Genomic DNA, 12059 nt, shown 5'->3' with positions numbered 1-12059 from the left:
GATGATCCAGAAGAGGATTGGGAGAATGTCATATGGTCAGATGAAACCAAAATAGAACTTTTTGGTAAAAACTCAACTCGTCGTGTTTGGAGGACAAAGAATGCTGAGTTGTATCCAAAGAACACCATACCTACTGTGAAGCATGGGGGTGGAAACATCATGCTTTGGGGCTGTTTTTCTGCAAAGGGACCAGGACGACTGATCCGTGTAAAGGAAAGAATGAATGGGGCCATGTATCGTGAGATTTTGAGTGAAAACCTCCTTCCATCAGCAAGGGCATTGAAGATGAAACGTGGCTGGGTCTTTCAGCATGACAATGATCCCAAACACACCGCCCGGGCAACGAAGGAGTGGCTTCGTAAGAAGCATTTCAAGGTCCTGGAGTGGCCTAGCCAGTCTCCAGATCTCAACCCCATAGAAAATCTTTGGAGGGAGTTGAAAGTCTGTGTTGCCCAGCGACAGCCCCAAAACATCACTGCTCTAGAGGAGATCTGCATGGAGGAATGGGCCAAAATACCAGCAACAGTGTGTGAAAACCTTGTGAAGACTTACAGAAAACGTTTGACCTGTGTCATTGCCAACAAAGGGTATATAACAAAGTATTGAGAAACTTTTGTTATTGACCAAATACTTATTTTCCACCATAATTTGCAAATAAATTCATTACAAATCCTACAATGTGATTTTCTTGATTTTTTTTCCTCATTTTGTCTGTCATAGTTGACGTGTACCTATGATGAAAATTACAGGCCTCTCTCATCTTTTTAAGTGGGAGAACTTGCACAATTGGTGGCTGACTAAATACTTTTTTTCCCCCACTGTACTACCAAGTCTGATCTCTTTTTCTTTTACTAGCTCTGACTTTGCTGATAGCTACAGTGCCTTGGAAAAGTATTCATCCCCCTTGCCGTTTTTCCTATTTTGTTGCATTACAACCTGTAATTTAAATAGATTTTTATTTGGATTCCATGTAATAGACATACACAAAATAGTCCAAATTGGTGAAGTCAAATGAAAAAAATAACTTGAATAAATAAATAATGGAAAAGTGGGGCCTGCATATGTATTCACCCCCTTCGCTATGAATCCCCTAAATAAGATCTGGTGCAACCAATTACCTTCAGAAGTCACATAACTAGTTAAATAAAGTCCACCTGTGTGCAATCTAAGTGTCACATGATCTGTCACATGATCTCAGTATATATACACCTGTTCTGAAAGGCCCCAGAGTCTGCAACACCACTAAGCAAGTGGCACCACCAAGCAAGCGGCACCATGAAGACCAAGGAGCTCTCCAAACAGGTCAGGGACAAAGTTGTGGAGAAGTACAGATCAGGGTTGGGTTATAAAAAAATATCTGAAATGTTGAACATCCCACGGAGCACCATTAAATCCATTATAAAAAAATTGAAAGAATATGGCACCACAAGAAACCTGCCAAGAGAGGGCCGCCCACCAAAACTCACGGACCAGCCAAGGAGGGCATTAATCAGAGAGGCAACAAAGAGACCAAAGATAACCCTGAAGGAGCTGCAAAGCTCCACAGCGGAGATTGAAGTATCTGTCCATAAGACCACTTTAAGCTGTACACTCCACAGAGCTGGGCTTTACGGAAGAGTGGCCAGAAAAAAGCCATTGCTTAAAGAAAAAAATAAACAAACACGTTTGGTGTTCGACAAAAGGCATGTGGGAGACTCCCCAAACAAATGGAAGAAGGTACTCAAAATTGAGCTTTTTGGCCATCAAGGAAAACGGTATGTCTGGCGCAAACCCAACACCTCTCATCACCCTGAGAACACCATCCCCACATTGAAGCATGCTAGTGGCAGCATCATGCTGTGGGGATGTTTTGCATCGGCAGGGACTGGGAAACTGGTCAGAATTGAAGGAATGATGGATGGCGCTAAATACAGGGAAATTCTTGAGGAAAACCTGTTTCAGTCTTCCAGAGATTTGAGACTGGGAGGTTCACCTTCCAGCAGGACAATGACCCTAAGCATACTGCTAAAGCAACACTCAAGTGGTTTAAGGGGAAACATTCAAATGTCTTGGAATGGCCTAGTCAAAGCCCAGACCTCAATCCAATTGAGAATCTGTGGTATGACTTAAAGATTGCTTTACCCCAGCGGAACCCATCCAACTTTATTATTATTTCACCTTTATTTAACCAGGTAAGCCAGTTGAGAACAAGTTCTCATTTACAACTGCGACCTGGCCAAAATAAAGCAAAGCAGTGCGATAAAAACAACAACAACACAGAGTTACATATGGAAAACAAAAACGTACAGTCAATAACACAATAGAAAAATAGAAAATCTATATACAGTGTGTGCAAATGTAGTAAGTTATGGAGGTAAGGCAATAAATAGGCCATAGTGCAAAATAATTACAATTTAGTATTAACACTGGAGTGATAGATGTGCAGAAGATGATGTACAAATAGAGATACTGGGGTGCAAATTAGAAAAATAAATAACAATATGGGTATGAGGTAGTTGGGTGGGCTAATTTCAGATGGGCTGTGTACAGGTGCAGTGATCGGTAAGGTGCTCTGACAACTGATGCTTAAAGTTAGTGAGGGAGATAAGAGTCTCCAGCTTCAGAGATTTTTGCAGTTCGTTCCAGTCATTTGCAGCAGAGAACTGGAAGGAATGGCGGCCAAAGGAGGTGTTGGCTTTGGGGATGACCAGTGAGATATACCTGCTGGAGCGCATACTACGAGTGGGTGTTGCTATGGTGACCAATGAGCTAAGATAAGGTGGGGATTTGCCTAGCAGTGATTTCAAATCAAATAAAATTGTATTTGCCACATGCGCCGAATACAACAGGTGTAGACATTACTGTGAAATGCTTCCTTACAGCCCTTAACCAACAATGCATTTATTTTTTTATAAAAAAAGTAAAATAAAACAACAACAACAAAAAAGTGTTGAGAAAAAAAGAGCAGAAGTAAAATAAAATAACAGTAGGGAGGCTATATACAGGGGGGTACCGGTGCAGAGTCAATGTGCGGGGGCACCGGCTAGTTGAGGTAGTTGAGGTAATATGTACATGTGGGTAGAGTTAAAGTGACTATGCATAAATAATTAATAGAGTAGCAGCAGCGTAAAAAGATGGGGTGGGGGTGGAGGTGGGGGGGCAGTGGAAATAGTCCGGGTAGCCATGATTAGCTGAGTCTTATGGCTTGGGGGTAGAAGCTGTTGAGAAGCCTTTTGGACCTAGACTTGGCGCTCCGGCACCGCTTGCCGTGCGGTAGCAGAGAGAACAGTCTATGACTAGGGTGGCTGGAGTCTTTGACAATTTTGAGGGCCTTCCTCTGACACTGCCTGGTGTAGAGGTCCTGGATGGCAGGAAGCTTGGCCCCAGTGATGTACTGGGCCGTACGCACTACCCTCTGTAGTGCCTTGCGGTCGGAGGCTGAGCAGTTGCCATACCAGGCGGTGATGGAACCAGTCAGGATGCTCTCGATGGTGCAGCTGTATAACTTTTTGAGGATCTGAGGACCCATGCCAAATCTTTTCAGTCTCCTGAGGTGGAATAGGCTTTGTCGTGCCCTCTTCACGACTGTCTTGGTGTGTTTGGACCATGATAGTTTGTTGGTGATGTGGACACCAAGGAACTTGAAGCTCTCAACCTGTTCCACTACAGCCCCGTCGATGAGAATGGGGACGTGCTCAGTCCTCTTTTTTTACCTGTAGTCCACATGGTTCGTACCATGCTGATATGATGGGCTGGGCATTGTCGAACAACAGCCTCACCACCTTCCTGTAGAAAATCAACTGAACCTCCTCGTGCTTTATCCTGTCGGCCGACACATTGTAAATGTCTCCCATCAAGCATAAATTCAAGAGGTTCTCCAAAGCCAGCAGAGCTAAGCTCCAGTTTTCACCATCAAACGTGTCTTTGAGAGTCACCTGGTTTGTGAAATCCAAGGCGGTGATTAACTGTGTCAAAAAAGCAGAGTTGTTTATTATCCTCTCCTTTACAGTAGATGTCCAGAGAGAACCCGTCCAGAGAGAACCTGAAGAGCAGCGGGAGGGAACTTGGCCTGGCAGCATAATGGAGAGTGGTGTCACAGTACCGTTGTGCACAGAGCTTTGTGAGTATGGAGTTGATTGGGGAGAGTAGGCCCTTCCCTGCCAGCCCGTTCTTCATCCCTGGCTCCTCCTTATAGGCCTGGAGATGGTCTGGCAGGAAGAGGACTGCAGGATGGTGTCCACCTTACCACGGATGTCCCTAATCAGGTGCTGGCGAACAAGTAGGTCATCCTCGGCCGTCCAGGCCCTGGTGCTGGAGCATGTGTGTTGTGACGTGGAGAAACACACGGTTGGCGTTGTCCTGCTGCCTCTGGACCGTGAGGTAGCTGCTCAGGGTAAGAAGAAGGACCTCAAACACCTGGGGTGTGAGGGGGTCTGTGGTTTGCTCTGACACAGCTTGGCCAGCAGCTCCACCAGTAGCTTGTACTTAGTGGTGCATGTTACAGAGAGGACTGGGGAGGACAGGATGCCCTGACAGCAGCTCAGCACAGTGGAGACAGACGCTGAGGGGGTCTCTGATGCAACTCCTGAATCCTTTCAATTATAACCTGGAAAGAAAAATGGTCAGAAATCATAACATCAATAAAACACTTGTACCATCAGTGCAAAACCGTCAAGCTTCAGTTTGTCCACCCAGGGTGTCTTGGGGTTTTTCAGCTTCAAGTGAATACCAGAGTAAATGGAAGCCATACCTGAAAGCTGGTCTGTGGAAAGGGAGAGATCAACCTGAGTCAATACAATTCTGAGACTAAAAGATGTAATCTTATTTGGCCAGTAGAAGGAGACGTTTCCTTAAAGTTAAATTAAGACAACTTGGAATAATAGAGCTGGTGAATGGACTTGAAATAGGAAGTATCTTCATGATTGTGAAATATAAATGTACCATGCCTGGAGTGTACTGGTCAAATAAACTTGTTTTTTGCATGTAGCATGTAGCCAATCAATTCAAATCAAGCTTTATTTATACAGCTTATTTCAGACATGCAACACAATGAGCTTCACAAGGAAAAAGGAAAAGCAAAGCTAAAAAGGTGTGTTTTAAGACCTCTTTTATAGTTTTATGCTTTATTCACATTTGAAAAGCCGGAAATAGCGTCCTAAAGAGGGCTCTGAAACGCTAGCGCACTTGAGTTTTGAATTATTTTGCTTTTCTGTCTGAGTCGCTCGCTAACTGGCTTGGGTGCACCAGAATGGGACTGATGCTGTTGTCAAGATGTCCAGGAGTACATCTTTTGAAACGCAACGTTCAATCCCGAACACATAGACTAGTTTGGTTAGAATGCCAGACGTCCAGGGGACAACGAAATGGGCGAGAGGTGAGTGGGAAAAGCCTTTGGCACGCGCTTCGCTTTTACACCCGAGGAGATGCACCTCTCTCGTGCCTTGTGTTCCACTTGGACAGTTCCCCATACCGCACCATTTGTTGAGGAGCTCATGGACAACCACGGTCAACTTTGCAAACTACAGCTCCTCAACAGACTCAGAACAAGCAACAGAAACGAAACAAACCCCAACTTGGATACCCACTGAGGATGTCAAAAGGATATTACAACTTGCCCACCCTGAGCGCTTGCGACTGTCAGGTAGGTCATGTCACTGGTTCACTGTACCACCACTGACAACTTCTAAAATGACAAACATTTGTATTTATTATGGATCACCATTAGCATGCAGCAGCTACTCTTCCTGGGGTCAGGCAAAATTAAGGAAGTTATACAATTTTAAAAACATTACAATACATTCATAACAGATTTCACAACACACTAAGTGACACATTACACTGAAATAACAATGTTATCACTAACTTGTGCCTGTATAGGGTTGACTTCATTACATCCCTTATTCCTTCCTTAGGCCCTATTTGTTGTCATGAAAGTTTCCCTTTTTAAACAATAATGCAGTAACTTGTTTTGACTCTTATATTTTGTTATCTATGCTATCCTCCACAGCGGCTGTGGGTTTCCTGGTGGTTTCCAGTGCTGTCACCATGTCGGCGCCCTTCTTTCTTGGCCAGGTTATTGACACCATCTACTCCAGCTCCTCAGAGGACTTCAGTGCCTCCCTCTGCTCTCTGTGTTTCACGCTCTTAGGGGTGTTCCTCTGTGGGGGCGCTGCCCGTGTCTACCTCATGCAAATCTCAGCTGAGTGTCACCATTTGCTTCCAGTGCATGCAGAGTAGGTTTCCATAGCAATTACACAGGTGACTGTATGAGGGAACTTAACTTACTATCTCTGAAAATTGTCATGACTGTTTACACTTTTGATGCCATACAGAGGAAATGTATAAAACAATGATGTTATGACTCTTGCAGGGCAACAGATTGTGAGAAATATAAGTGTAACCCTATTCTCCTCCATTCTGAGGCAGGAGGTGGGTTTCTTTGATAAGACTCGTACCGGGGAGCTCATTAACCACCTGTCTGCGGACACGGCTTTGGGGTGTTAAAGACCCTTTTTCTCTGTACTGGGGTCAGTTCTAAGATTCTGAGTCTCATCAGAATGCAAGTCAACTGGTTTATTGTCATGAGGAAGAAGATGTGATTTTTTTCATCCCTTCAGGTAGGCTTTCCTCGGGTGGACACAAGACTTTAAAAATCCTAACATCGCTGAGCCTTTCACATTAAACGACCGTCTTTCCTGTAGTTTGTTGTCTTGCCAACATTGTGGTGCGCACACTAAACGATGTGGCACAGACGGTGGTCACACACTACAATATTATTCACTTGGTTGTGAGGATTCTCGATATCATGCTGTCTCACAAAAACATTGTGATTAGATTTAGCGTAGCTACGAGCTATGGCTCAAAGCAGCCTCATAAACTTTCAGTCAGACATTCACCATACAGAGTTTAATTGAATAACATTCCTTGTGAACTTCAGAGCTGTAACGATTTGACACTTTCACTTTGGTTAAAGGCAAGTCCAAACGCATACTAGTAGTAGTCATCGCTCCTGCTCAAGAGTCTACACATTCTGGGTGATGCTAAACGTAATCTCACTCGCTTCTTCTCTGCTGAGCTCTCATTGGCTGTTGCTGATCACCGTTCTCAAAACTTGTTGTAAATCTCACACTACAAGAGCATTGCAGATTTTGCGCCAATAAAATCAAATATGTTTGAAAATATCTATGTATGTTATGTTGTAAATGTGAATATGAATTAATTCCCCCATTACAGATTACTCTGACGTTTTTCTTGCGCTGTAACCAATGATTTATGAAAACTTGCTTAGTGGGTTGATGTCCTCATTGTGGTTATACATACGTGTTTAATACGTTTTATGTACACACTGTATTAGAATATTTATGAAATGCACATTGTTATATTTGGTAGCACTTGTTTTCCCTCGACTCCAACCCCATTCGATGCATGGAACGGATGTGGGTGGGGCTATGTCTACATAAGGGTGCTAATTTTAAAAAACTCACAAAAGCTCTGATGAAGGCCTTGAGGCCGATACTTAAAGCTTATTAAAGAGCAGGGATACTATCAAGAACAGTGTGCGGGTTTCATCTTGTTCAACTGTTGCCATGCACCTACAAAAGAGATAGCTCAGATGTGCGAGTGCCTTTTTAAGTTAGATTTTGTGCCAATAAAATCAAATATGTTTTAAAATATATGGACGTCTGGGACTGCTCAAAGACGAGATCGGTAGCCCTCAGATTGTGTCTTTGACCCGAAAACATTAAACGAGCGTAGGTGACAGCCGCGTGCCCCGAGTAGGCAACGACGTCGGGATTTTGTCTCCAATCTCAAAAACTTGTCTGGGAAAGCTAAATCATGGCCAAATCGTGTGGTGTACACCCGGCTTACATTTCTTCATTGTTCTGGTTACTCTACGTAGATTGGTTTGACCAAAGTTCTTTCTGTCACAACAGGAAATTAGAATTTAGCGAGTTACTTCCATGAGTTTCTTCCTTGGTTACTGTACACGTTTCATTTCAGTCACTTCCTGAAACAAATTATGCATAGCAAAATATCCATAACACATTATTATACTAAATATAGTAAAGTTGAATAAGTTGATAAATATGTTCACACATCCTCTTTAGTCATTAGTGGCTTTACAGGTTCCAAAGGTAACAGAGCAAGCTTAAAAGACGAGCTGAATTGCCTCATGTTTCCTGGCCTCTCCTTCCCTCTCTGCCAACAGTTTTACGTGTCACCCAGTTTAGCAACCTTTGTGCTGATGATCGTGCCTCCTATGGCTGGCCTGGCTGTCATATACGGGAGATACCTGCGCTCCATATCCAAACGCACACAGGACTCTCTGGCCGAGGCCACACAGGTAAGATAAGGCCTGCTAACAGCTCATCATTACAGTCATTACTGAGGCTGTGTTTCCCCTAGATTACTCTTCAAGCAGAGTACAAATACAACCTAATCAACATCCGGGTCTTTTAACCCCAAAATGTTGAATTGAAACCAATTGAACAGACTGAGACTCTGTTGTTCTGTTCTCATGTAGTTGGCAGAAGAGCGTATCAGCAACATGAGGACAGTTCGGGCGTTTGGTAAGGAGCTGACAGAGGTGGCTAAGTATACAGAGAAGGCCAACTACATTCTCCACCTGGCCAAACAGGAAGCCGTTTTGCTGGCCGGGTTCTTTGGCGTGGTGAGCATTCAGCCATTCAATGTTGCCCAATTTTCCCTAAAGAGATGGTTGACATTTTGTCAATGACATCAGTTGAAATGTACTCCACCCCTTTGGTCTCTTGAAAGACAGGAATCACAGAGTTGTGTGATCTGTGATGGAAGCTTCTGCTTTTCTGGCCTGTATTCCTTCAGGGGCCATTGGGTTGTAACTGCTTTCCTATGGGTCTTTTTTAGACAGGACTCAGTGGCAACATCATCATCTTCTCTGTGCTGTATAAGGGAGGGCTATTGATGGCCACCGAACACATAACTGTGGGAGAGCTCTCTTCCTTCCACATGTACGCCTTCTGGGTGGGCATTAGCATTGCAGGTAGGGTGCATATAATTGTCTCATTGCCTATCCATGCATTCTGAGGAAAACCCCAGCCCGGGGCGGCAGGTAGCTTAGTGGTTAAGAGCGTTGTGCCAGTAACCGAAAGGTCGCTGGTTCTAATCCCCAAGCCGACTAGGTGAAAAATATGTTGACGTTCCCTTGAGCAAGGCACTTAACCCTAATTGCTCCTGTAAGTCGCTCTGGATAAGAGCGTCTGCTAAATGACTAAAATGTAAATTAATCAATGAACAAATCACACTTAAATAAAAAAACGGATTCTCTATCTCTGAGCTTCTGTTTAATTGTCTGTTTTGTTGAACAGGGATGAGCTCGTTCTACTTTGAGCTGATGAAGGGTTTTGGAGCAGGGGCACGGCTGTGGGAGCTATTGGACAGGAAGCCTGAGTTTCCCCTTAATGGTCAGCATCATGCCCCTCCATTCTAGACCACACTGAGACAGCATTGTGCAAAACACCTTAGACTCCTCTGCATCTAAACTGGCATGTCCATGTTCCTCCTCATTTTTCTGTAGAGGGTATTGTGCTGAGGCCAGAGCAACTGAAGGGTAATCTGGAGTTCCAGAATGTCTCCTTTGCCTACCCAACCCACAAAGATGCCCCTATCTTCCAGGACCTTAGTCTCTCCGTGCCTGCCGGCTCTGTCATGGCCGTGGTAGGCCCCAGCAGATCGGGCAAATCCACCCTGGTCTCCCTGCTGCTCAGGCTCTATGACCCAGACTCAGGTGAGGACTGCAGCCAGGAGGTCATCTCTTACAGCAGCTTCATGTCACTGTCTCTTCCATTTCATCAACAGTCTTCTGATTTTGAGATCCCTGTTTTGCTGTGTAGGTGTGATCACTATTGACGGGCATGATGTGAGAGATTTGAATCCTTATTGGCTGAGGAGTCACATTGGAACTGTTAGTCAGGTAATTGGTCACATGATGACATTATTATTAGTTGACCACATGTTCCCATTGTTGTGGCTGAGCTGTGTTGTGACATGTGGTCTGTCCCTGTACTGTTCTCCCTCTGTGGGTCTGCAGGAGCCTGTGCTCTTCTCCTGTTCCATTGATGAGAACATTGCCTATGGAGCTCCCGACTCTGACACGGTCACAGTTCAGGAAATCCAGCAGGCTGCACAGATCGCCAATGCCTACGAGTTTGTCCACGGTTTCCCCGAAGGCTTTGACACTGTGGTGGGAGAGAAGGGTGTTCTACTGTCAGGTAAATACATGGATTTCCTAATGATGGTGTTGGACTTCACTGGATATTCTCAACCCTGAATGATCTGACTACAGACAGATATGGGTTTTGTTATGGAGTTCTTCTTCATAGCTAAAACCATAGCTTCTTTAACAGCTGGAATGGAATTACTTATTTTACTTGAACCAACAGGTGGTCAAAAACAGAGAATTGCTATTGCAAGGGCTCTGCTGAAGGTAATTTAATTACACCTGATTACATGCATCAACAATTGATGTTTTTAATCATTTGAGCTAATGTAATAATGTTTCCTCCCTTCAGAACCCCAAAATACTTCTACTTGATGAGGCTACAAGGTAAGAGAAGTGCAGAATCACATCACGTTTCATTTCAGTCACTTCCTCTTCATTTTGGACAGTTAAGCAAGGTCAATGAGCTGGGTGATGTCAAAGGTCAAACAACCCAACAATATAATGTGAGCTATAACTTGAGGTTACTTGCATAACCCTGGTTGTCTGATAACAAGTGAGGTCTCTCACGTCCCAATAGTGAGAGACCGAAACAAGTATTTGAAGAGAACTCAATGGATCTCTGATCTAATTCTAATCTATTCATTTTTATTAAATAAATAAACGTTTTCCCCCTATTCCTCAGTGCCCTGGATGCAGAGAATAAGTTCCTGGTCCAGGAGGCTCTGGAGCGGCTCATGGATGGGCGCACTGTGCTGATCATCGCCCACCGCCTCACCACCATCCAGAACGCTGACGCCGTCCACGCCGCAAAGCTGTCATCAAGGCAAAGGGTGGCTACTTTGAAGAATCTCAAATATAAATTATATTTTTAGATGTTTAGCACTTTTTTGGTTACTACATGATTCCATATGTGTTATTTCATAGTTTTGAAGTCTTCACTATTATTCTACAATGTAGAAAATAGTACAAATAAAGAAAAACCCTGGAATGACTAGGTGTGTCCAAACTTTTGACTGGTACTGTACATTGTCATAAATGTAGAAGATAATCAAATAACATATTTCACTGCAGTTGATAAAGCAATGAATGAACCGCCACTGATCAGTTAGGAAAATGATGTGCATATCCATGAAAATATTCTGCTATTTTACCTGTTTAGTCACTGGCTATAATTTTATTGTGATGGAATTTATGCAGGATATTCGATTTACATAAGATATAATCACAGAATTCATCTTCAAAGGTGGGTCTTTCTTTGCTACCAATTTGGTGAACATGTCTGAACAATCTAACATTCAGTAGGTAAAATTTGACCAAATCTGTGCGTTGCCCCAGCTAACACACACCTGACTCCAATAATCAACTAATTATGATATTCAGTTTAGAATGCAATTAGTTTAATCAGCTGTGTTTGCTAAGGATGGGGAAAAAGTGTGACACCATTCCGGCCCCCCGAGAACTGGAGATGCCAGTCCCTGCTGTAATATTAATCACTTTTACTAATAGCTACATTTTCTCCCCGTTAAACCGATTCCACTATCCCTATATCACTATTGTATTCAGATGTTTTGGGGCATAAGTCCTATATAAATGTTCTCTACACAAGGCTCTTGGGTAAAATCAGTATGTTGTAATAATGTAATCAAATATTATATTTTGATGATTTTGTGTTCTAAATCATTAGGCATCTGTGAAAATAAAATCGAATCGATATTCTGTGAATACTTTTTCAAATAGACCCCCACTAATAGCCCTACTACTACAGCAGTTGCAGTACTGAAGTTACATGACAGGTTTATATTTTGGTTCTGTATCATACTGTCATCGCATATTCTCAGAAAATATTTCCTCTTACCAAAAGAGGGTGCTATTACCCTGT

General features: G+C 43.3%; 1 protein-coding gene across 1 annotated transcript; it reads left to right on the top strand.

Annotated features, from left to right (window-relative positions):
- Window positions 1–5158: 5158 nt before the first annotated feature.
- On the top strand, window positions 5159–11519 carry LOC121570392 (ATP-binding cassette sub-family B member 10, mitochondrial-like). Its single transcript, XM_041881882.2, has 14 exons — window positions 5159–5620; window positions 5987–6184; window positions 6350–6476; window positions 8095–8323; window positions 8504–8650; window positions 8866–9001; window positions 9327–9422; window positions 9536–9745; window positions 9852–9931; window positions 10049–10229; window positions 10401–10444; window positions 10530–10564; window positions 10863–11003; window positions 11516–11519. The coding sequence occupies exons 1-14, from the start codon at window positions 5317–5319 to the stop codon at window positions 11517–11519; spliced, it is 1932 nt and encodes a 643-aa protein (XP_041737816.1). The 5' UTR covers window positions 5159–5316.
- Window positions 11520–12059: the final 540 nt, after the last annotated feature.

The sequence above is a fragment of the Coregonus clupeaformis genome, chromosome 1, assembly GCF_020615455.1.
Source record: "Coregonus clupeaformis isolate EN_2021a chromosome 1, ASM2061545v1, whole genome shotgun sequence".
NCBI lineage: Eukaryota > Metazoa > Chordata > Actinopteri > Salmoniformes > Salmonidae > Coregonus > Coregonus clupeaformis.
Note: the sequence above shows the minus strand (reverse complement) of the source record. Positions and strands in the feature narration are given on the sequence as shown.